This window comes from Microchirus variegatus, assembly GCF_963457635.1.
Source record: "Microchirus variegatus genome assembly, chromosome: 10".
Classification (NCBI taxonomy): Eukaryota; Metazoa; Chordata; class Actinopteri; order Pleuronectiformes; family Soleidae; genus Microchirus; species Microchirus variegatus.
Genome location: NC_139811.1, coordinates 19,005,306 through 19,032,633, shown reverse-complemented (window position 1 = coordinate 19,032,633; position 27,328 = coordinate 19,005,306). Strand labels below are relative to the sequence as shown.

The window sequence follows — 27,328 nt, the reverse complement described above, 5'->3', positions numbered from 1 at the left end:
TATTGGTTAGGGATCCCAATTTCTTTGCAACTAGTTATTCAATTAATGAATTGTCCCAAATGTTTTTATTTTATTTTATGCAGCACTCATTTAAGTGGATGGGGTAAGAGAAAGTGAACCAGAGAAAAGGAGAGATGCTGTGAAGATGCAGATGAATAGAGTAAGGGAGGGGGAGAGAAAGAGAGAAAGTGGTGAGAAAAGGGGGAGAGGTGCACACACAGAGAGAGAGAGAGAGAGAGAGGGAGAGAGAGAGAGAGAGAGAGAGAGAGAGAGAGAGAGAGAGAAACTGTTAAAACGTGTGTTCACTCTGGGCAGTCTGAGTCTTGAGCAGCCCTCAGTTTGTGCAGAAGGTATCGGCTCCATCCCTCCAGGATCTCCACCAGCACCGATGACCAGATGTGATCTACCCGTTTCACTCTGGTGGGAACTCTTTATTTGTTTGTATGGATGAGCACAGCACACCGCTTCTTCCTGGATTTCTTATACACCAACTAATGTGACTCAAACCCGGGATAGAGGGGGGGAAACAGAACAAGACAAGAGGGGCGACTCCAAGTGGTTTCAGGCGGTTTTTAGATTTCAGGAAGCGGCACATTGCCTTGTCTTGGACATGGGACCGTGCGTAAACCAAGAGGGACCCGGTGCCAGAGGCAGAGCGTCGTCCTGAAGGAGGAAAAAGCCCGTGCGAAGGAGTTTTTTTTAATTCCTGTTCTTTGCGACCGGGGGGGACGAGCTGTGGGGTTTTACGCACCGAAATGATGCATCCCAACCGTGGCTTCATCCTGCTCCTCCTCAACGGAACCGCTTGCTTGGTAAGAAAAGAGTGGGAGAGGGCAAAAGTCACACAGTTCTCATTATGAATCTTGCTCCAGATTACAGTGTATTAGGTTTCCTCCGTGCGTAATGGGGCACTACAATATAATGTCCATCCCGGTTTTGCGGCAATAACTTCCAAAAGATATTTAAAAAAAACGACACGTGAGAGTAAACTGTAAGCTGTGAAGCATCACATTGGCGGTGATAAATAACTGTAGTCTTTCAGGTCATTGATGTTCCATGCAGAGGTAATTCACTCTGCACTGCTCATCGCATTTCTGCTCCTATCTAATATTTCTTCAACCACCTCGTAATAATTAAGACAATACAATTCACTTTGACTCCGCTCGGCTCAGGTGAGGCGGGTGCACAATTCCCACCGGACACTGGTGCTGGCAGCGCGCGCCTCTGGTGTAGTCGGTGCTTAAAGGGCGTTTTTGTGCGTAGACTGACATCCCATTAATTATATTGGATGTGTTGAAAGTGTGTATATGCGCTCGTAATATTTAAAATCTAAAAGAGCACACTTCAAATGCATTAAAAAAAAAAAAAAAAAAAAAGGGAATCCAATTAAAGCATTACCTACTTCAGTATATTCTTTTGCACTTATACTCCAAACTGTGCTTCATTAAAACGTGTAAAATACTGAGTTTAAGCACAAATAAATTACAATAAATGAACTTACACTCATAAGACATCTCTGATCAGTTCTGGTTTTACTGTGCTGCACCATGAGGTTTGCAAGGTTACATGCTTACTACCATAGCCATATTTCATAGAAATTTTTCTCAGAACACACAAAAACAGGCTTTTACTGTGCAGTGTGTAGTGTTTGAAACAATTAAATCCAAAATTGTTGGTGGGAGACACTTTTAAATTGAGCAACCGTTTTATCACCAACTGATGTAATGTCAACAATACCAAATGTCTCTTCTCTTCTATTTATTCTACCTTGATCCCATCCTAAGGACCCCCATTGTCCCATGACACCAGATGTGCAAACATGAGCTGTGCCCGTCCAGTAACCTTGCGTTTGAACGTTGTATTCCAACTCCACTTTAGTGTGCACTTGTACAATCGTAGATCTATTAAAGAGTAGCCTTGAATGTGAAATCTGAGAAAACTTGAAAACAACTCCCAAACACCCCGGCTACAGCGTAGCTTAAGCAGTCTAAAAGAAAAAGTGCAGTGCACATTTTCAAGTGAGGTTGAGACGCTGTTTGTTGCAGCCATTTGTGTCCACATCTCCTCAAGGATGACCTTGTGGTTTTCATATGAAAGCATTACCCAGGTGCTCAGAGTGAAGTAATGACCCTTTTGGTGATTTGAGGTCGACTGCGGTTACAAATGCCTCTACACACACACACACACACACTCACACGCACTCACACCGATTTGTTTGGTTGAGACAGAGCTGTTTCAACAGATCAGAGAAAGATGAGACCACACGCTGACTTTAAATATGTGGGCTGAGCGCATTTTCATCCGCTGTAGATAACAGAGTGTGGGATAATAGGCTTAACAATCACTTCTGTGTTGTCTTGGTTCTTGGAGCGTATTTCTGAGCTGCAGGGCTTCAGCCCATTGTAGTCCAGACAGTCTGTGGCTAATGATAATGAAATTAATTGAAGGCCCTCCCCCAACACCCACACACACGCCGGACCATGTAAAACATACATGACATCCTTCAGCAGGAGATCTTGGGTAATTCATTAGATCTGTGACATTGATAAATTATAGAGCAATTAATATATCAAGTAACTTTTTATTATGCAATAGAGTCTGATTTATAATCTTATATTTTGTATTAAAATTTGATTTGGATGATATTTGTATTTGTTGTAATAGTTGTAACAATTCTCAGACATGGTTTAGGTCTCAAGGGACGCCACTCTAGTATGCATTTCAAATGTTAATTTTTCTTTACATTAAAATAGACCATATTAGCTTTATGACTGAAATTATAATTATAATCATGTTTTATCTGACACTCAGTGAGGTGAGTGGATTTGTTTCAGTCCAATAAAATGGCTAATGTGCAGACACCATACAGGGAATAATATGCAGAATGTTTAGTGTCCTTTTCATTGTCCTTGTGATTAAGCAGGATGTGCAAAAACGGCCACATCTGTTTTTATCTAATCGTGTTCTCTTCACAACGTCAGAAAACTGCGTAAAATGCTCATCAGCGTTTCTTTCCGCGTCCAGACTGATGCGTTCAAATTGCTTCTTTTTTTTAAAGAAAAAAAAACAACGAAAAAATGGAGATTACCTGAATATACTCATTTTGATGCAAGTAAGGCAAATGGATGCAGCACGGTGCCACATATAGAAAGATGAAGATGTACCTGCCAAAGATTTACTTGGAAAATTAATTATTTAATAAACACAATAATAATATAATAATTTATTTTCTGCCAGCAAATGAATTGATTTATTGAAGAATTTGACACTTGACAGATGCAGCAGATTATTGGCGAACTGAGCTTACACTGTAGGCAGAGGAAAGACAGGTGTCTACAGAACAATGTTCGGCACACTGGAAATAGAAAGCTTGTGGAGAGCGGTGTTAAGATGAAAGAAATGAGAGGAAGTGGGAGGAGGTGTAGATAAAGTGTTAAAAGGAATATGTTTAACATCTGCCTTTTAAGTTTTACATCTCATTGGTAGTACTCACGGATTCTTCCTTTTGCACAAAACACCCAGGAAAATACATGTCAATCCATGTATAATTACAGCTGCAGCGTCATGCCTTCATGGTGCACAGCACATGGTTGACAGTCTGAACTGGCTTACCAAGTCTGGAATGGCTGAGGTGAACGAGTCCACTCCTCTCCTTCAACCTACTACAAGCAGAAGAATGAAGTATCCTGACACAGGATATTGAACTCGACTGCTCTGGTGAACTTTACTCTTCTCTGCACATGTATCCCCATTTTTTACAACCATTACTAAAAATAAGATTATACTATTGTTATGCTCACAATTTTTAAAAAACACACATTTACTTTCAGTCACCTTGCACTGAACAAGGAGACATAAATATTTGCACTTTGATGAATGTGCACACCCACAAAAAAGAGCGTCTTTATTAATTCTGACCTTGCATTTGCAGTAACCTTCCTGTGGTTCAGATCACTGGGGGGAGCTGGAGCTACGCTCCTCACATATGATCACGCTGGGCTCACACACAAGTATTTTCTCTGAGGGATGGACCTCAGGTAGAATCCCTGTGGCAGTGAGACCCTGGACCACTTTGTACTCCCTCCTGTTGCATTCAGTGCAAACACAGAGAGTGACCGTCATGCTTGATAACTGATTGTCACTTTGTGCAGACTGAATTTGAGTGAAGACATTCGTAAATGTTCACAGGGCACTCTTTTGTGCTCACAAGGAAAGAAAACATGGTGTTCTACTTGGGTTTCTTTTTTTTTATTTCTAAACTTTTACCATCAACCTCCATATGACTTTGCCACCAGCAAGGAAAAGCTTATTTAACATGGCACATCCATTAAGAACAAATAATGTTCATACACATTAGAGCTTCACAACACCAAAAGCCCTGTTATTACAAAGACGGGATTAACCACAGAATATATACAACAAATGAGACAACAAAAAGCATTACACTGAATTAAAACATGTCTGTAGTTTGTCTGGAACACCACAAAACAACATGCTGTAACAATGCACAGAATCACGCTGTTCAAACCTCTTCGAGCATTGGATTTCTCTCAATTCGGGCTTGTCAAAAAGTCTTATGCCTTATCTGGAAAGAAACACAATGTACCCTGTATGATCTTCTTATTTGTTCAACACAGCATTGTTTCAGAGATGTCTTCTTCTACACCAAACCCCCCAAAATGACGTGCACCAAAAATGGAGGCGACGTTGAGCATTAAGTTTGTTTGTTTGTTAGTTTGTTTGTTTTTTAAGTAAAGCGAATGTTATTAAAATAAGTATATATTACATTGCATACAGGCACAGAGACAGAATGAAAGGAAAAAAACAAAAGTAATCATGAAGCGAATAGACCTAACAAGAAGTGGAAGATACCCGGCGATAAAGATGGCAACAGCGAATGCAATCGTTTTGTTTTCCCAACGTAGCATTTTGGTTGTAAACACCATTAGTTTTATCAAAAGACTGGTTCCATACGGATAAAAAGCGAAACGATAAATAACAAGCGGATTCACGTGAACTAGTTTTCATGTGTACAGCGCCTTAAAGTGGATTCATGATTTTAGATACGTGTCCTCCTCTCTGGGTCACTGAACTTGTCCACTCAGATCCAGCTAAAGCCGAAACACCACCTTAACCCAGCAAAGAAACATAGAAAAAACCCTGACTGACTGATACAGCACATACATACAGCGCATGCAAACAGAAATATACAAGAGCAGGATGGACACGTCTTTGGTCCACGGTCACTCTTTCCCAGCGCTGTAGCTTTCTGCATGCGAAAGCTCACACGCTCTTCCTCACACCCAACACAGGAACAAGAAACCAAAACTCAGGCATGATGTCAACTAACATAAAGGAGGGTTTGACAACAGAAGAGTTTATTGTGCTGATGACATCTGTCCTGCACTGTCCCCCGTGAGTGCATGATGGATCATCAGGGGGTTATTTGAGGGAAACAATTATCAGGTCGTGGCATTTTCATTATCAGTAGCACAATATTACGCGCTTCCCTTGATAGTCATTTATCCACAGGGTAGGCAATTCTTTTGTTGCAACCTTTACATCGCACTGTGATGACGATAGTCACTCGTTTTTCTGAATTTAGATTAAACATCACTCAGTTTTCAGGCACAGTTGACAACGAAAAGGAAAAGTCTACTGTCGTTTATAGACTTTTTTTTCTCCAGATAATTGATTCCTATACTAATTACTAGTTTGATTTTGTTTGGACAGATGATTGCATGGTTATTTACCTTTCTAAAATAAGATTTCCCTATTTTTCACAAAATATTAAGGCTCATATTTGTTATAGTTTGACAGTGTTATATGTACAGTATATATGCATTTCATTTTCTATTGCTCTCCATAGAAATGGTGAGTCATACTTGTGTCTTCCTAAATTTGATGTGCACAAATGCTGAAAAGCCACATAATATTTTTCCTTCTGCCACCACATCAGTTGTGACAGGAGATGTTTAAATGCTGCTTATATTATATTGTTCAAATACAATACAGCACCCAGTGATAAAAACAACACTATATATTCACATGGAGGACATGTGGACAATCGTAGCTGCCTGACATAAGAGATAACGTCTGTAGTTTCCTGCCTGTTGGGTGAAACAGCTTGAGTTATGCACAGCCACAGTGTGTATGACCCCAGAGGTGGCCCCTCTTCCACCCTGAACACCCGCTGACACCCCCCCCATCCCCCAGCCTCAGAGACGCTACACGTCATACACGTAGAAAGAGAGAGACAGGTAGAAAGCGCACTCCTTGACACACTGACAGAACTTCCTGGTGAAGTGTGAGCTGTCCAGAGACAGAATACGTTGTCTGCTCAAATCCATCACTACAATTTATTGTGCCATTTCTTTCAGGGAGACAGGGAAAACCCTGGACAAATATCTCAAGGTTTATCTGCTGGTTTGGGTCGTGGAAGGTGGATTACAATGCAGTTTTGTGGGGGGAAAAATATCACTTTCAGCCATCATGGGAAAAGTGAGTAGATGTAGCTATGAGGGGATCCAGATAAAGATGTAGGAATAACTAAGGATAAATGTTTTAAGAAAGAAAAAAAAAGCTATTGCTTTGAGAAAACATGAACTGATGACATGTGTAAATATATAATTCAAATGAATTGTGTCCAGATTTGTAGGCGTTCAAATGACAGGCTGTGTTGGACAAGTCCCATGAGTTTATTTGAAGGGAGAACTCCCAGCTGTCAGCATAGTTGAACAGTGAAAGAAACTGGAGCTTTTCTGTTGTTGCAGGTTCTGAGGTTTATGCTGATCTCATCATGGAGTGACTGGATACCGAGCTAGAATAAGACCAGGGAGCAAAAGCCCATTTATATTCTCAGTTCTCTAGGTCTGTGTGAATGTGAATGCAGTTCACCAGCATATGCTGTCCAGTGATGGTACAGTGATTTTCAGGGTCAGAGACAGACTTGTCCATACGAGGCCGGCTGAGGGTCTTTACAGGGATTTCCAATTGAAGGCAGCAGCACAGCCACAAAAAAACAAACAAAAAAAACCCCCAGGAAATTTGGTTGATCGGAAAAAAAATGTCATATTTTAAAAATGAAAGGGATAAGAGGAACATTTTTGTGAAGCAGATATTTTTGGATTTGAATGAAAATGTGTTACTTCAGAATAAAGTGCAACAAGGACCAGCAATTATTCTATAATGATTCTATAAATGTCCATTTGAGCTGCAATGCTCTTGTCCACGCTCCACTTCCAAATGAACCCCCAATAAGACCTATTATTTGGTAGTGCATGTGCATTTAAAGCAGACAATTGACTATGAACATAGAGTGGGTGAAAACCTCCATTGAATGTTTTTATTTTTTTAATGTATTTATTTATTAATTTTTTTAAATAATGTGCAAAACTAAGCGCATGTGGAAAAGGTTTTGGAAGCACAATCTACGAACAAGTATCAGCTGCTAGTGTTAACCAAAAATCAGTAAAATCAACTTTAAGAAAATGGCAGTGCTGTGATGAGTTAAAATGATCACTCAGAGAGAAAATTATTTCTCCTTTACTGTCTGTAAATGCACCAATTCATTTTGAAAGAGCAATGGCCAAAGGGTGTACAACCAACATTATCAATACTTAATACTGCTCAGGTCCACTTTGGGCCGAGGATGTCTGAGACCGCACATGTATACACAGAGGCGCGCAGACAGGACAGGCTAATAATACCAGGCAAATGCTTGGGGTCCCATAGAAAAAGGGACCTCCCCAGGTACATTTTAATGACAACCATAAAACCCCCTAATATGCAGCTTACCATCATTCCAAACCACATCCAAACTCCTTTAACAGGGTTTATGAGTAGTGGTGTAGGGCCCCCAAAAACATAAATAACAACAAATGACATAAAACCCCAATAATATGGAGTTCACAGCTGCTACATCAAAACCCCCTTCATGTAGTCCCTTCTGAGTGGTGGGAGGATCAGTGAGAAAAGGTCTCACCTCTCAAAACACACTGACCAACACAAGCCATGTCCTAGACTGACCTGCGAGTGGCAGTAATGAGCCCCTTCACTAAAAGCAATGATTGCATTTTATGAGAGCTTACAGTGTACAGGTGATGAGGGTGGGTAGGGATGGTAAAGGGCCCCAATTAGCTTCGTTGCCTGGGCCCCCCCTGAGTCTAGGGTTACCTCTGTGTATACGTTATACATACAGCTGTGCATGCTCCAGGTACAGTAGGGCAATATGTTGTAAAAGAATGTAGGAGGTGTGCATGTTTAGCATAGACAGTGTGACCCAGACTCTTGTTTTAGGATGAATGGAACTGCAGGTGTGAGCCGAATGTGTGTGCAATTCCTTGCGGACTCAACATGCAGGAATTCATACAAAGAAAGCTGGGCCAGACCAAAGAGATACATTAACATTTTCTGAACTGCTTCCTCTATTTTTAAAATCTGGTTCTGTTTTTATAGGCCACAACTATGTGTTTTTGGTCAATATTTTTTTTTTTTTATGAAGTACATCCATGTATTTAAAAATAACACATTGACTCTAACTTGTGGATTTGGAAGTTTCTCAGTGATATTTACAGTATGTGTCTGATCCATTTGCAATGCAGTTGAAACCTTTAGTGATGATACATATCAGATGTCTCACAAGTAAGCACTTGTGATCCAATTTCACTTGCTCCCTCACATTTGGTTTTATTCATCCGAGGCTGCTGCAAAACAGCGACTGCAGTTTGGTGTTGCCCATGAGCTCAGTGCGCATGCAAATGTTCTTGTAAAGGCGACACGTCTGTCACACCTATGAATGGCACAGAATCTCCTATTGCATTCCTTAAGCACAACTCTCTACTACTGATCAGTAGTGGAGAGTTGTGCTTAAACTACAAATTATCTGATCAGATCAGAGAATGTATAATTTTTGTTTTAATGAACACAGCCCATTCCAGCTGGGAACTGCAAACCAGTCTGATTTGGACATTTAGCACCTTCTCAGAAACAAACTGAGCCTTGCTCAAAGGCAAATAGCTGAACAAAAACAGTATAATGTAATATGGCTGCTTAGCACATATTCAAAGAAATACCTAAATATTACATCAAACTAAGAGACCTCTATAAATTGGCCTTAAATGAAGGGAACCTCTATTAGACGACTCCCGTTGTTCCAGTTTAGTTATGACAGGTGTGAAAATTGTAGAAGCAGCTTTAATCAGGTGTGTCCCATCAACCCATGCTTTGCTTCCACTTCCCTGGGGAAAATACTGAGAAGAAACCATCTCCTGCTCCTCCTCCCCTCCGCGCTGCCAACTTGTCGATATCTTATAAAGTAAAAAATTTGATAGCCAATTCAGAGCCTGGCTTCTCTCTGGGCATAAGAAATGAGCCCAAATCCACTGGGACTGTTCAACTGAACTTGTCCAATACGAGCTGGGTGAAAATGGATGGAGGATCCAAAAAGAAAGAAATGGATGGGAAAAGTATAGAATAAAAAGATTCACAGGAGTCAGTTTGTTCACCCACTGCAGATCTAAGCTTCAGTGACCCTCCCCTCCGAGAAACAGGAGTAAATTATTCATTAAGAGTCAAATGGCTTGTTTCTTGTGAAATTACCCTTCTCTCCCTCACCTCTTCTACACTAGCCAGAAGAATAATTAGTTATAAGGGCACAGCCATTTTCAGACTTTAATCATGTAACAGAGAAGTCTCCTGCAGTGAACATATTAGATCTGGAGGTGTGGAGAAGAGCCAGACAAAAAAAAAGAAAAAGAAGAAAGCATTAATGAACACTTAAGAAATCGTAGCTGCCAGGGTGTCATTAAAAATTGATGTCATATTAAAGATGAAGAATTTCAACTCAACAACCAAATGAAAGTGGACGACTTATTGACAGCATTTTGTCAGGAGGACAATTCCATCCCTGCTGGGTGGCTCAAAAGGCAACTAATGTTTCTCAATCAATGAATCCATTTATTTTATTCCAGATCCATGAAAGAGGGAAAGCTACGGAGCTTTGTCACGGAGTGAAAAAAAAATGTAAATCTTGAGTTTCAAAGTCGAGATCTTGAGTTTCCAAAAAAAATATGAAAAGAAAAATTGAAAAAAACATTTTTTTGAACTTTTTTTTGGGGGGGAAACTCAGGATTTCAATTTATTTTTTCGTCATTTTTTTTTTTTTTTTTTTTGTTCATGTCACTTCAGGGGCTGCATAGAAAGCTTAAAAACACTGGCTGAGGTTTTTTATATATATATATATATATACGTATATATATGTATATATATATAAAGGTTTAGGCCACAACAAACTGTATTTGTTAGAAAACAGGTCTTTGACTTTTAATGCAAACATTTTCCTAAGAGGTCCCTGTCCATACAAAAGCAGTGTTTGCATTAACTGTGTTACTTCACCCTCTGGTGCATTACAAACACAACAGTTAAACTGTATACTTTCATCACAACAGTGAGAAAATGATAAAAACAAAACAATAGATGGTCAGAGTGTCATCCAACAGCTCGAGGAGGAAGGACATAAGATAATAGAAGACTGGCATAATATCTAAATGTAGATTTAGCTTAAAGTGCTGGTTTGGGAAGAAATGGAGAGAAGATGAAAGCAAAGCAGTACGTTTCTGGGAACATTCTGCAACAGTGCTGGGACAAAACTGTATTTACATTAGCATTTATTGATGCACTTTCTCCACAAAATCCTAAGAGAGAAATCTGGTTCTTTAGCTGCTAAATGTTCCAGCTAGTCAGTGACATTGCATTGAGAAGGTAGTCATAACTGATATCCAGCAAACAGCTGCTCGCTGTGGCTGCACACTGAATGAAACGGTTGGTGAACCAAAACCAAAAACAATGAACTAAAAGCTCATTAAAAAAGGCTTAATTGCTCTATTTAGTCTCGTTATAGTTTAATAATTTGATCTAAAATTTAATGTCATAATTTATCATTCCACTGGGAAGATTTTGTAATCTATAAATACATGATAAAAGTGTCATTTGTGTATTTTCAGAAAATTGACAAGTCTAAATATAAGTTAGCTCATGTGCAAGTCTATTTTTGGAACATAATCCTGTTTCCTTGGTTGATGCATCACTCTGTCACCAGTCCTCAGAATTATGGCATAGATTTCAGTTAAGTGGCGCCCTGATCTCTCTGCTATATTATGGCAATAGTGTGCTTCTGTCACTATGAGTAGGGGGTTAAAACGCTGTACCTGTCACTGTAACAGGCTGATTATTGCCTGCCGAGCTGGCAGGCTTGCGAGGTTTGCCCCCCCCTCCCCACAATCCCTGCTGAGAGAGAGTCCTGGGGCCTGTGCTTACTGAGGCTGAATGACTCACAATTACCACAGCGACAGAGCCTGCAGCCACCTCCCATCTTCTCTAGCCATTTCACTGACTCACTTAGTGCACATGACAAATGACAAAATCACCCCAAACCTCCACCCCCTCACTATGACCTGATAGCCCATCGCCCACACTTTGCCTACAGTACTTAAGGCCTGGAAGCTTCTTGCCAAGCTTCATGAAACAAAACAAACTTCATCTGGAAGGGACTCATTCTGGCTTTTTAAAGCAGTGTTTTACCGTGCGACACTATGTCGACAGTTTAATGTGCGCACAATATGACCTCAAGCACAGCATCAGAAAAATAGCGATTAAAACATTTCTTGAATGTCATGACAGTGACCAACAGAAGATTGACTTATTACACTTTTAAATACCATTATGAGTGAGTGATATGAATACTCAACGCAGACTAGTACTTAAAGCAGTGGCAGGGTGTGCATGCTAAAAATGTGAAAAATCCCATTAAAATAAAGCAATGCATTAAAATGTAGGCAGCGTGGAAACAACAGTGAACTCATAGTTTATATTTCAACTTGCTTATGTCGCTTGTGTCAAAGTTGGAAACGTGCTGATAGTTAAATCTTACACCTCATATAATCCTATAATGCAGTGGCATGAGCGTTAAGCACCATGAATGGGTTTCTCCCCCCCAAAAAAATGTGTGAATGCAGATGGGAGGTAAAATGCTAGACTACTGGCCACACATGAGAAATTTTACCCGTAAATTTAAATTTAAAAAATCATTACAGCTCTGGTTCAGGCTTTTTGCGCCAGAGCCCCTCAAAAGCCATTTAAGCACATTCTAACATTTGTCTTTGACAATGATGCACACGGAATCTGAAACCACCAGCAGTGCCAGACACTTAAATCTTCTGTGAAACAATAGCACAATGCTCACTTCATCTCTTCTCCTCCAGCCTGGCCTCTCAGGCTCGCTAATGAAAACTGTGCGAGAGAGTAAGCAACAAGCAAGCACTCTGAAATATGCATTTGCTCAGGTAAGAGTGAGAATTACAAGCAAGCGACAGAGCTCGCAGTGATCAGGATCTCGAGAGCGAGGGGAAGAATAAAAAGTGATTTGTTGCGGACCCTAGGGCTTTTTTTTGTATGACACCGCAGGGTCCCTAAGTGCTATCTGGGGAGGTTAGCAGAGTGCTACCCTCTAGAGTTCTATCCTCCACCTAGGGACCCACTGGCTCATTGGAGAAGAGAAATGAAACACAAACTAGTCCTTCAATAGGAGTCACGGGAAATGTTTCATTTGTCATCAATCCTGGCCCCAAGTCCCGGCTTTGAAAAACAAAGATACACATGAAAAGATAAAGATCAATATGTTTTCAGCTTTTTAAAATTTGTGTTCATTATTAAAGGGTTTATTCGACGGGAAGGAGTCCTTGTCAGGACTGTTATTGGCCCCTGTTGGGAGGCTGAAGGATCTGAGCAGCAGCCTAGCGTAGCAGCAGATGCGAAACTGGAGGAGACGGTGTCTGGCCTCCAACATCCCCTCGGGAGTAACGCCAGATTAAGGGAAGAGGGGGGAGCGCTCTCATCTGAGTCAAAACACCAGACCACATCGACAGGAATCTTTGCAAAGCAGTTTAAATACGACACACGTTATTATGAGAGGAAATACATATTTTTAGAGAGACAGAAAATCAATATCGCTGACTGACAGTGGTGCGAGGGAGCAAATCTGAGAGAGATAGGAAAACCTGCATAAACTGGAATAAAAATGAGTTGGACTTAATAATCCTGACTAAGCCAGTATGTGGAAGCTCTGGCAGTCAAGACAGTAGGTGGATCAGACCGCAGACACAAATGCATGCATTATGCATCATGGTAAAATCTCCAAGTTACTCTGCCGTTCACATTTGCATCAGTTATTGTTCTTGCTTACTACAACTTACAGTTCACAAATGACACGCGTGTGTGCATTTGTTTCACTGCCACATTCACGATGACGCCGGATGCTTCCATTGCAATTTAGACGAACAGTAGATGTTAATAGATCATAACTGTGGAATAATCAACCATTTTATTGCTCTCACATTCACACTCTTCACAAAACTAGTGCTGAGCACAGCAGCATCATCTTATCTCACCCCCACTCCTTGTCCCTGCTCATTTGATGTGCAGATTTGACGGCTTTGAGTGTTTGTCGATACAGATTAAGCCTTTAATTAGAACACTGGAGTTTTAATTGGATATTATCCTTACGACTACTATATTATTCTTTGCTTCCCCGCTTGCCCACCTTCCGTTCTTCCAACACTTTGATCCTCAAACCAAATCTTTGGAGGCAGTAGTGGTCTCCGCTGTACTCAGACTCACTGCAGTGCCTTAGAAGCAAGAAGCTCGCTTTAAAACAAAAAAAAGCTCAGTCTATGAGTTTATTCCTACAAGATTTCATGTTAGAACACTGATCTTCAAGTGACCTTTCCTGAGTTAGTTTCAGAGAAAATAAAACTGTTTGAAAGGGAAACATTTTGGATTTGTAGAAATTAGAGAAACTAGTTCCTGCGTCGATGATTCAGTCGCCTTTTTTTTCCCAGTATTTCAGAGGTTTATAAATCAACTTCCAGTTTGTGTTGTCACAAAAACACTAGAAAGCATTTCTTGATGACACAGCTGTGTTGCTTTACAGAATTACTGTCGAGCATTTATAGAAAATAATAAAACATTGATTAAACTGTCAAGGACCACAGAGGTAACACTTTGTGTGAATGCAACTTTGTTGTGGATTTTCTGTTCTCTGAACCCTCTGACCTCTCCAGTTGCTAAGAGGAGGCACGTGAGCTCATTACAAGTAAGCTCAGGGGCTTATACAGTATCGGCTCTGTGAAAAACAGACATAAAAGTGTATATTGTCTCACAGCTGAAGTAAACACGAGAATGTAATAATAGCAATACTTGCGAAATTTCAAGCACTTATTTATATATATATAACATTGACAGAATGTCACGGTTACTACCACTTGAGGTATGAACTCTAAATTAAGTATCGATTAAACCTTTAATTTGTTTTCTGTCCATGTTTCTTTCTACCTTGGTAATAAATGTCTACTTTTCTTCTCTATTTTCTTCGATCCCCACCTTGAACCTCTTCTTTTGCAGGTGGCTCTGGGTCAAGAAGATGACTCCATCAGCTCAAAGAGCTCTTCAGATGTCTCCTCTAAGACTGTGGGCCTCCTGAGCAGCCAGACTCCACTCTCGCCCCTGAGTCGTTGGATGATTCAGAGTAAGAGCAGAGCAGCTAATGACACCTCTCTGGAGCTGCCCTACCGTTCCCCTATTCCTTTCTCCAAGCAGGAATTTTCTAAACAGGAGTTCTGGGAGATGTTGGGCAGCGACCTGCTCAAACCCGACACCTCCAGCTCCAGGGTCAAACGCCGGCCCATTGTTAAGACCGGCAAGTTCAAGAAGATGTTTGGCTGGGGAGACTTCTACTCCAATATCAAGACAGTCAGGCTTAACCTGCTAATTACTGGCAAGATTGTGGATCATGGTAACGGCACGTTTAGCGTCTACTTCCGCCATAATTCTACGGGCCAGGGCAACATCTCGGTCAGCTTGGTGCCACCTGTCAAGGCCGTGGAGTTTGACCTGGAGCGCCAGAGTGTGGTCTACCCTAAGGACTCCAAGATCTTCAACTGCCGCGTGGACTATGAGAAAGTGGATCGCAGCAAGCGCACCTCCCTGTGCAACTACGACCCCTCCAAGACCTGCTTCCAGGAGCAGATTCAGAGCCATGTGTCCTGGATTTGCTCTAAGCCTTTCAAGGTCATCTGTATCTACATATCCTTCTACAGTACAGACTACCGTCTGGTGCAGAAGGTTTGCCCGGACTACAACTATCATAACGAGATGCCCTATCTGCCCTCGGGCTAGAGGACTTGTTTGGAAGGAGGAGAGGTGGGAGGGGGAGAGGATAATGGGGGCTGATTAAGTATGACTGCAACACACAAGGAGGTAACCGAGGCTGTAAAGAGTCCGTAAAAACCATAGTCGCAGCAAGACATCAAAAAGAAAAACCTTCTCTGTAGCCTATTACAAAATGTAAAAACATATATGCAAAACAAAAACTACAGTATGCAGACAGTGAAGAACTGGGGATACTTAACTGCAGCATTTAACTGGTACTGAAAATCATTTACCGCCAACACACAAACACACATTATTACCTCAATCCAGTATTAAAATACCAGTCTCTTGCCAGCTATTTCTGTCTTTCATCAAGTCATCTGTCACCATTGTCTGAATGTCATTTTAATCATCTTTTAGTCTGTTGCACCGTCAAACAGCAGAGATTTGTATTAAAAAAAAACCGACTTAATTACAAACATCAAAGAGTATTTAAGATAGTTTAATGAAAGTGATCGTACTGTGAAACTTTCCAGAGGGAACTGAAAATGCTTTTTCACTTAGAAAAACTAGATGAATGTAAAGAGTAACTGTCCACAGGATCATTCAGGTTACACTCTGGGTCTTTTTTAAAAGGGCATATTTTTATGTGAGCTCACGAGTCTGTACTAGATCATAAGAAAGTTTCTCTTCTCATTCACTGTCACACAATGTGTTTCACAGCGTGTTTACCTGCAAAATGAAATTGCTCACTATATCCGTCAGTTATGTCAACGCCACGTCAGTGAGAGAAGAAAGGGAGACTAGAACAAAGAAACACAAGAAGTTTCAAGCCAAAGCAATTGTAACAAAGATGCGGGACAAGGGCTTAAGACGAGCTCAGTGCAAGGGAAACAACTGGATTCTGCAGAGAGACGGGATTGGCCCTCAACATGTAAGAGAGTGAGAGAGGGAGAGATTCAGTGAGCTCTTTTAATTAAAGTGAAGAAGGAGATGTAGAGTATGCAGCTCCATCTATTGTCCCCTCTGTATGAAAAAGATTACATTTTGTTGCCGTCAGGATTCCTGATTTCACGCCTTGATAACTTTGACTGTGTGGGGGAGATTGCTCTCTCCTGCCAAATACTGTGTTCAATAAAGTAGGCCGTTATCTTGAATAAATGAAAATATTATCATAATAATTACACATAATTTAATCTCCTTTAGAACTAATTAAGATTTCAACAAGAGTGCATAATGCATTCCTAAAAATCAAGTCAGCGGGTAGGAGGATAAGAGGTTGTTGGAGGGGGGTTGTTGTGTTTTTGTGTGGAGCCGGCAGCCAAAGCTCAGCACAGAGTTAACTGCTCTCATCAAGATAAATGGCCACTGGCTGGCCCATCACATGTCGCTCTGGCAAACAATATCAGAGGAGAGCAGTGCACAATGGAACTATGAATTAGCCAACTTGACATTTGTGTGCTGAGAGGTTACCACCATCCTGCTTGTAAGGACACAATGATTTCTCGGTTCATTAAAGACGAACAGTCACAAGATAGGTGTGAAGAGTCATTAAACAGTGATATCAGATTATTAGTTTGATGCTCATACACTGTGACATAAGGGATATAGCGGAGATCTGTCTCAGTGCCCGCTTGGCTGGAACTGTGAAGCGATGTCCCGGGTGTGCTGATGCTGCAGTGAGTGGTCACTATGAAGCTAGCCTCCTGTTTGGGGAGGGAGGGGGAGATAAGGCCAGGCATAAGAGTTTGCGAGTAATATGGAGTCAAAAGACCAGGAAAAAATAAATGCATCAAAGGAATAAACAGACTAAAATCAGCATCTACAGTCATTTTACTGAACTAAAGTAGCCGAACACATCTGACTCTAAAATAAAGGAGAGCTTGATTAGTGAAGGAGCTTAAAATGAACCACTTCATCACATCAGGATGGACAGATTTGAGAAAGGTCCTGTTTGTTTGTAAAAAGTCTTTGGTATGTGGTATGTTTGCTTATTTCAATGAGTCATCATCAACAAAATGCATTCTGATTGGTCACTTGTCAAAAGCAAATCTTACAAAGAAGTACATCAAAGAATAAAAGCCTTAATATTGCTGTGCAATATTTTGTTGCTGATGTGAAAGCTCAGATTGACGCTGTTAACAAATGAATCACAGAGAAGAAGAAAAACACATCTGGTGGGGCAAGGTCTTAAAGAGGGTGACAAAGACCTGTAAATCTGCACAGGTCTTTGTTACCTGGGTTAATTTACTCTGTAGGGGAAAGACTGCAGCACCATCTCTCTCCTCCTGCAGTGACAAGCATTTTTTATTTTTTATCACAGCAGATTTTTCAGATTCTACCATCAGAGCCAAAAGTGATTAAAAAAAAAAAGTGGAGGTTTATGTAGTATTTATTTAACTCTTATTTCAGTGGTACATACAATAGAGATGTTGGTTTGGAAGCAACTCTATGTCTGAAGTTCCTGGAAATGCTGGATAAAATACAAATGTGTGTATGAATGTGTCATCCAGCCTGTTTCTCTGTTCATCCATTTCCTCATGCTCTTCCTGATGTCTGCATTTATCTGAGCCATACTCCACTGTCTTCATGCTGTTGTCCTCTTCCTGTGTGTGACCCAGCTGGCTGGCCTTTACCTCCGTACCCTGTCTTACCCTATCTTACCCTGGCGTTGAACCCTGCAGTGGTTAGTTCCTCACTGCTGCCCCACTTGCCCTCTAGCACACCGCACCGAGCTAAGCTGGTTAATCTCTGTGAGCTTAACACCAAGCCAACTGAACATCAGCAATGAGAAACCCCTGTCCCATGTTCTTTATCTAGTTATTTCTCTGTATATCTATATCCCATCAAACAAATGAGTGCACAGACACAGTCTCAAGAAGTGCTGGTTAAGCTTTTTTTTTTTCTCTATCTCTCTTGTTCAAAGCATTTTACATAAGCCCTTGGATTGTGAGGACATGAAATCTCCTCAAGTGCATGCCAACAGAGTGCCCAACACAGAAACGCCCCAGTAACCTCAATACTCCTCTCCCCCCCGCAGTGCATCTGGAGAGAAGTGAGATTCTCACACGGTGGAATCAAAACTGGACAACACGAGCCCGGAGCATTAAATTCATATAAAAAAAAAAAAACAAGGACACTACCTGTGGAGAAGAAGCCCCTCACTCTGCTCCTTACCAATCCTCCCGGATTTACAGCAATACTCTCACTGAAATGCCACCCTCTCCTCTTCCTCGGTGTTCGTTAAAGAAAAGGCTGCTGGACTTTAAGAGACAGTCGTGTGGCTGTGGGATGGACAGTGTTGTTACTACGGCAGCAGCCTTAACTGTTGACCCATCTTGTGCCAACTGACGTGGATATTTGGCCTTAGAGACTGCAAAATAACACTGGTCTACTCAGCAAAGAATAGCAACAAAATCAGTCAAAAACATGATTATACGTAAATATATATATATAAAATTATATATAAATATAAAAGCTAAGAATCCTCAGATCTGAATAAAGTTGTATTTAAATGTGGGTCATGCAGTGGAGGTGGTCTGTTTTATATTTTTGTTCATCATGGTATATACTGTATGGCTGATACGATGGCATTTACTGTGGTTTTCAACATTCTAACGTTCAATAAAGTCCAGAAGTACTTGAGCCACTTCAATTTTAGAGAAACAGAGTCCGCTCTTATATCCGCTTGTGCTTTGTAGGTACAAAGAGTGTGTCAACAATGCAGAGGTCTCTTTTTCTTTTCTTCTTATTTTTATTCGCTTACCCATACTGTGAGCCAATGGCAACAAAAAAAGACGTGGCAAACAGTTTTTTGCTGAGGGCTCTTGCAGATATACACGCAGAGAGAAATGAGAGGGGAAAAAAGCAGAGAGGGAAATGGGGTTGAGAGAGAGGGGAAGGAAATATTTCAGCTGGAATGATGCATGAACACAACTGCATTCCCTAATTAGCCTCGTCTTCCCCCCACTCTCCCACTGTCGATTTCTTTGTTGTGCATCTCTGTACTCCACGTTCATTTTAAGATGTAATTGTCATTAAATTCACTCTTCTTTTTAATTAAATCCCAGACAACTGTTAACGAGGGGACGGGTTCAAACATTCAGCTCACAACATCCCTTTAGACAAGATCGATTAAGGCATGGCTGGCGGCAAAGCCTGGCCCTCCACACCCCTCCTACACGCCCCCTTGTTCCCATAAAAGTGCAGCCTGCCTCAGGATAACCTTGCCAGAGATGATGAAAGGGAAGCAAATAAGTCAACAAAGAGACAAAAGAATAGAAATCTCATTTGGAAGAAAGCAGGATTGAGGTTAATGTGAAATCCATGAGAGCAGAATTCTGGGTCAAACATGCACACGGACACATTGCAACACATGCAAAGACACACACACAGAGAGGGTTGAAACGGCAAGAAACAGCTGTTGATAATGACGCATAAGGTTTTACGGTTTAAGAAGTGAGACTTCGGTTTGTCCATGGGGACAATTCAAGAATAGAAGTCTCATTCTCAGAATGGAAGGGCATTTCAGCATGAGTAATGGGCAGCTGGCTGATAGTCAATTAAAAAATAACTTGTCGCGGCACGAGGAGGTGGGAGAAGGCGTGCAAAGCTTAAAATGATAAATAGACATTCTGAAAAGTAACCTTGCGGTATCTGAATAAAATAGACAAAATTTGTAACAAGATGAGGACAAGTGACACCCTGTTAGCACTTTGTTTTAAAAAAACAAGGCTATCAGGTTTGCAATTTAATCCTGTAGTGTATAATAATTATCAGTAATTTTCCTCCATGACATATTACACCACACGTATTGAGTGGCTGGTAGATATTGCACCCTGCAACATCATCCCCTTGATAACAGTGTTGACAAACTCAGAGCGCAGCCACACTTCTTTTTCACACTTTGAAATCAGCAGCGAGGATTAGCCTGGTATATCAGTTTAAGTGATACTGAGGATTTTATGAAAAGAGAGAGAGAGAGAGAGAGAGAGAGAGAGAGAGAGAGAGAGAGAGAGAGAGGATAAAAAGGAGATTTCATCAGTCATCTCTTACTAATATGATACAGGTTTTGCCATAACAGTCACATTAAATCAGTCTCTGAATCCTGCAAAGGGGATAATCTTCCAGGCATAATTTTTGTTTTTGATCTAATTGTGTTTATCAATAATAATAACAAAAAAAACTTCATTTATAGAACTGATTTATCCACACACACACCCATGCTTCTTCTGAATGCTGTGTTGGTGCAGCCCACCAACCAACTTGATAATATCATTAGTTTAGGGTTTCATAGATTTTGGCTTATAAATGTGATTTCAGAGACGTTTCCCACCTAGAAACATGGTTAAACTATTGACATTAGGTATATGTCAATTATTAATGACAGTGTGTATTTTGTATGACAAACCATGTCAATGTGTCTCTCTAATCTGCTTCCACATCATGTCGGACACAGACTGCAGATCTTATAGAAACTGATTAGGGGCTTTTGTTACCTGGATACCAGTTCCTTCCTGATGCAATTTATTATCGTATCTTACCTCGCTGCTCTCGCGGAATTCAAATGCCCTTGATGTTCTTTGATATTCTGGATTGTGTGTCAGGGCGGTCATGGTCACCCTCTCACCGAGAGCACAAATGTGCAAATGCAAATGTGTACATGTACTTGCTGCCTACACCCGGACAAGCACACGCCTTAAGTGGTTTCATGCTCCAACATCAGCTCTGCTCCGCCACGCCAATCACACAGCCTGGAACTGAGTGGACAAGCAGGTGGGCCAAATCTCTGCTGCCCAAGAGCATCATGGGACACATAATAATGTGAATGAAGGGGCTGAGGACACAACGGTGGACGCTGTGAGAGTTTGTTGGGAAAGAAAGCACGGATGGCCTTAGGCTACAACTTGTTTGAAAAATAAAATAAAATATTGCACTGATTAGAAGAGCAGAATTTCACACAAACCTCCATTAGGTCAACCCTCATTAAATCCGCTTCAAAGAGTTTTATCAATAAATCATTCTTACACAGGGAAAATACTTTGTTAATGTCAAAACTCAGGGTTTTTGTGCGCGCCTCTGCATCTTGTTACACAAGAAAGTGGAAGTTTGGATTGCAGGTGGTGACAGCAAACAGCTTCACATGCCTTTGTGCCAATGTGGAAACTCAAGCTGTGGTGCCTGTACGGTACAATGTTATCAGTCGGGCTGTGATCTCTGTATTAGCCCAAAAAGAGGATTTCCACTTCACTAAAGGACGTGATAGAGAGTAGAGGTGATTTAAATTCAGTGACAAGGCTTTAAATACCAGCCAGGGATCACAGTTGTGCCCTTTGGCAAAGTAATTATTCACTCTTGTAGAAGACTATCAGGTGTAAATGTGTGGTCGTGTACACACACACACACACACACACACACACACACTTTTGGCAAGTCTTGTCGCCGTCTTCCTGTACTGTATGTGTGTGTGTTTTGGTGAACCAGGAGGGAATGAGGGAGGTGTGAAATATTACAGTTTCTCCTCTTTTCGTGAAGCTGAGAAGTGTTTATGCCAAAGTCTTCAGAGGAGAGAATGGTGTTGAGCTGAGGGCTCATATCAGGTGATAAACATGAGAGGGAAGAGAGAAGGAGACATAAAACAAGAGCTGCTAAAGGTTAGCCTTCCACCTCTCCATCATTGTCTCTTGCCAGCTTGTTCTCTCCACTCTGCATTTTTTTCCCCCGCTTTATAACCTTCAGGCAGAAGCGGCATGCTCTCGTGGGGAGGAGGTCTCTCCCACTGAGAGACAGACAGAGGCCCAGCCCAAGGGTTGACGGGATAAGAATCTCATTGGAAACCTGTCCTTCAAAAACTGTGGCTGGATGGATTTCCTTGGCCTTGGTGGCACCGTCTTTCCAACCCATCCTCATCTCGCCTTCTCCCTTGAGCGTCCTCTACTGCCCCAAGTTATAACCTCATTCCAACGCAGACCACACACTTCCGCAGGTTTGTTTCCGCTGACGGTCTCTTGGGACTAAGGCTGTTCGCAAGAAACTCGTGCATGCATCCACAGACATCCTCAGAACTTCATCTACATAACTGCCAAAGCCTTAACCTAAACGTTAACATATGCTAACCTTAAAACACATTCCCCTCCAAATTCTCTGATTTATGTTGTTGTCGCCACAAACACATTACATCATTACCTGTGCTCTTGCATGAGTTCATCACTGACCCAGCAATCTGCACACTCAGCTGCTGACACCTAAACCTGTCATCATCGGCATCCTCTTTATCCTTAGAAAATTAAACAAGGAAAATTTAGTTTTGCTCCTTCTATTTTCTTTGTATTTTGAATTTAGTTTTTTATTAGATTGTTTTATTTAGAATATAGATTTTTTTTTTTTTTTAAACCAAAGGCTGGTAGCAAAACCAGCCCGAGGCTTGTGTCCTGCTGAATTCACTGCTTTGCTGAAACCAGGACTGAGCTGGAGGCAGTGGAAACAGGCACATAAAAGCATCATATCTCCATATGGGAACTTCCTACAAATGGCACATGCATGAAAGCTGCAAAAGTAGAGCTCCTTCACGTTGCAAAACACAGTTTATGGTGAAATGACAAAATGGTTGTTTAACTGCAAGGAGTTTCCTCGTAATACTTTGATTAGACTTTTGTTATACATAATAGAAACATTTGGCCATGGCCCATCAATAAAATGTCTGAATAAATTTCTTGCTACAGAGAATTTAATTAATTGCTTTGAAAGAAGTAAAAATCAGTGGTTTTCAACTCAGTAAAACAGAGAACGCTACAATAGAGGGTGAGACCACTGCAGCAAGGTAAGTGGAAGACTTTAAATGTGACCGTTCACTGTCAATGGATAGATATGTAATAAGCCTCACTGTGACATTTCAGCAAATTATAAGAGGTCTACAGCCCAATTATTAAGTAATTCACATATAGTGCTAAAATGTCTACGGAAGTGATCAAAAAAGGGTAAAAGCGCAGTTACACCTGCTCTACTCTTCGAATGAAAATGGTTTAATACATGTGGTGGGAGATTTATTCAGCTTATAAAGCATGTTAAGCCCAAGGAATCTGAAATTAATCTGGAATTCATTTATTTTGCATACCAGAGAAGTTAATTTAAGACTAAAATGGCATTTTCTATTTTAAAGGCAGTGTTCAGGCCAGTGTTCTGGAGTGTGTGACCCAAACTTAAATTGATTTTTCTTTGGAAATGTTGTGATGTAAGAGCATGGAGTGGTAAAGCTAACAAATACATGGAGACAGAAGCGTAACTCGTATGTCTCACGGACGTAGATCGTCCTCCATTGTCCACGCATGACCTCGCCTCACTTCCATGTGTTGCTATGGTTCCCTGGAAAGAGGTCATCTAAAGTTCCAGCATAACGTGAAAGTGACATTGTTGTGAAAATCTTAAGGACCCCATTCAGACCGTAGAACATTCATCCAATTTCATGTGACATTAAAATGAATGCTTAAATTTAAATGGCTTCTCCTGTGACCACACAATGGGATCTTGCTCCTCCCACCGTGAATTCAAATACACAATGACGTCTTTTCAGATGTGTCTGATGTCTGTGCGTGACGGAGAGAGAGAGAGAGAGAGAGACTGTCACCGCTGTGATGATCAGTGTTCATATTAATAAGGGAATGTAAATAAATGAACATGCAGTACGCATGCTGAAAAGCCTAAAAATACTGTGAAACTGCAGAGGGTCAGAGGACGTCAGCCGAGGAGATGGGCACTAAAGCATACCGAGAACAGATTGCGTTCATGCGTGCTCAGGAATTTGAATTTCTTTCAAGTGTTTTGGTGCTCATATTTTTGAGGACGCATCAAGGAGGGATTGTTTACATGTGCACTCAGGGTTGTCTGCATGTGATCAAATCACTCATGATGGATTCTAATAGCAGATCTGAATTGCCTTAATGGCCATAGAACAGATATTCAGTACCTCAACATCTGAACACATGTTGTTTTAACTTGGCACTGCTGGGGCGGTTTTTCTATTGTCCCTGTTCTCAGAACGTTCTCTATAATGTGCTGACACTCTGCTCATTTCAGTGACAGATTTCTCTGTTCAGCAAATATTTTCCTGCTCGTTAACTAAAGAATAATGTCAGCTCTTCCACCTGTAACACTTTGGAATTAGAGCTTAGATCTTAAATCAGCAGAAATGTCCTCAAATTCTTCTAAATTGCACATGATTTATAAAATGCATAAAATGAACAAACATGACATTATGCAATGTTTTGTCCCGGGATCCAAACATGACCTTAGCAAGAGCATATTTTACAAGTCGAGCTATAAAACACTGATACCTGGGGATAACAGCACACCAGGGAGCAGATGCTTTTTGCCTCCCATTGCTGTAATGTGTTAACCTTCACCTTAAAGATTTCAACATACAACTACAACTTCAATTTTGGCTTTTAAATAACTTGATTATTGAGGTTGCATGGGCCAGGGGATTTTAATTCATCGCTGGGTGTCTCATGCATTATGATGATTAATGGCTGAATCTGCAGAGCCCTCCCATTGGCTTCAGGTTGTCTTTTCAGTCACATATGCATGCTTCAACTGTTTTACTCAGTGAAACTTTGAATTCACGGTCTGTTTTTGAACATCTAAATCATGGTCAGTGTCCCTCCTCTATACACACACACACAGACACACACACGGAGCTGCTGGGGTATGGCAATTTCTTTCACTCTGAGGGATTTCTTTCTGTATCAAACAAGTCAGGCAATTGGAATTATGACCAGGGTCAATGCTCTAGATGAAACAGCGAGCCTCCCCTCTCCTGCCAAATTCACTTTCCAGCAAACCCGGCCTCGCCACTGTCCTTGACTTCTCTTGACCCGTCCACCTTGGCTGGAATTGAGTTATTCAGTGGAGCAGCCATCACCCAGCAGCCATAACTTTAAAAGCAGACGTTAATGCGTCTCACAAACATGGTAGCCAGAGCTCTGTCTTATTGATGGAGGCTCTTTAACATGGTTTCTTTGTCTCTGCCTGGGGCAAGAAGAAATAAATCAACTTTACCAATGTCTTTTTAATCTCCCTTCCTACAACTCAACACCACAGTGAGAGCTGAAGGTTACCTGGGGTCAGGGGCAAAGGGCGGGCCACAGTCACTGTATATATGCGCAGTGACATGTCACTCCAGAAAACTGCTATACAATCTGATACAGATGCCCAATAACTGGGGTGGATTCATCCATCATAATTACCATAGGAGGTCACATGAAACCAATCGCATACAAACTCCTATACATCTTAAAATAAAGGTAAAAAAAAAATTGCAGACAACTAATAAAGCAGTGTTGAAGTGTGGGTGGAGATTTAGCCGAAGGAAGGAGGGTGATTGTGGGAGGACGTTGTGTGGGTGATGTGGGGGAGGGCGGCACAGGACGAGGGTGGGGAACTGGATGTTTTATGAGGCCCTTAACATTTACTTCCCCAGCGTTTCAATCCGCCTTGTCTATTAAGGACGACTGCTCCTCCTACGTTTTCCCCATCCATCAAAGACCGTGAGACACGAGGCCGCACACTGACAGACAGCTCGATATGATGGAGGGAGGGAAAGTCAGCGTCGGGCAGGGGCAGAGAAAGTGGAAATACTGTGAATTAAAAAGAGTGAGTGAGGCAAAAAGTGCCACAAAATGGAACACAGCTGAAAATACAGCCAGAGAACGACAATGGAAAATGCTTTCAGGTACAAACAAAAAGGTCCAAGATAAGTTGTGTGCAAAGAGCTGAAGCAGCATTTTGTCAGCTTTGTGCAAGGTGGGCTGCTGTCCTTTCACAGGCACTGTCTTAAACACAACAGAATACTGGGACTGGAGCTGCACAATACAGCCAAACACACGCTCTCTGCTAAACAACATTTTGCAAAGAGCAGTGAAGCCAAACAAGCCATAAATAAAGAGACCCAGAGAAAATAGATGAGGTCTCCATTCCTTCTGACAGAGTGTGTGAGGTGTGAATGGGTCAGGGAGGTGTCCTGCTCTATTTGGACTTTAGTAACATGCGTAAACCCTCCAGGTCACTGCTAATAACTACAAACTAAGCCGGCTACCCTACTATTAATCTACATTTAGAGTTCAGCTCTTGCCTGATGCTGCTGCTGCACAGCCCTGTGCCAACCGACCAATCACACAATAGATTTTCTGCCCTCTGGCCAACTGTGGACAAGATCCACTATCTGCAAACCAATCATAACCAATCAATGACCACCGCACGACAAACTTGCTGCAGTCTCACAGTGGGAGACAGTGTGAGGCTGAACATTCTGACCGGCTGAAACACATAATATCCGGCTTGTTAATGAGTGCACAAGGCTAATGATCGTTGCAGTGATGAACAGCTGGTTTGTTTTGCCATTCATACGCCTTCAGCCTTTTATCTTAATCAACAGCACACATATGTGCAGCGATGTTGCCGCTCTGAGGTGAACCTGGCCAGTAAACATTTGTAGGTCAGGAAAGTGACCGAGGGGAATTTGCCTTACAACAGATCAACAAGGAGAGAGGGGAGAATGAGAGGGTAAATTAGACAGAGATGAAGAGAAGGGAATAGAGGAAGAGAGAGCAAGTTGCTGAAGAAGACAAAGGGAAAGGGAGAGCGGACAGTAAAGGGGGGGGGGGGGTTACACCATCCTGTAACCTTGTGTTCCCCTGGCCATACTGCCCCTGGGCTGCTGTACCCCCCTCCAGCAATTAATCATCTGATACTGAGCTTACTCAACCGACAACCAGCTCCCCACATCCTAATTAAGCCAGGAGGAGAGGAGAGGAAAGGAGAGGAGAGGAGACACTAAAAAGTCAACAGATAAAGAAAAGGGATCTTCACTGACAATGCTGAGAAAGAACAGGTACAGTCCAGCAGAGGAAACTGAAAGCTTGTAGCAAACAGCAGAGGAGAAAAAGGGACAAAATCCAAAAGTCAAGGCCAGTTTCTATGGATTGGCAGTGAACATAATGAAAAGCCTGTGCCAGCCTGCGTCGAGGACCATCTATCTACCAGACTGGCGAAGCAGGCACCATGCTGGTGCCAAGGTTATTCTGCAGAGCTCAAAGACTGTGCATGTGTGTGTGTGTGTGTGTGTATATGA

At 41.5% G+C, this 27,328-nt stretch overlaps 1 protein-coding gene across 1 annotated transcript; it reads left to right on the top strand.

Annotated features, from left to right (window-relative positions):
- Positions 1 to 755: 755 nt before the first annotated feature.
- LOC310932866 (neurexophilin-1) lies at positions 756 to 15,231 on the top strand (the record flags this gene model as incomplete). The annotated part of the gene is made up of 2 exons (XM_083896248.1): positions 756 to 812; positions 14,458 to 15,231. 2 exons carry the CDS (start codon positions 756 to 758, stop codon positions 15,229 to 15,231), a joined length of 831 nt encoding a protein of 276 aa, XP_083752374.1.
- Positions 15,232 to 27,328: the final 12,097 nt, after the last annotated feature.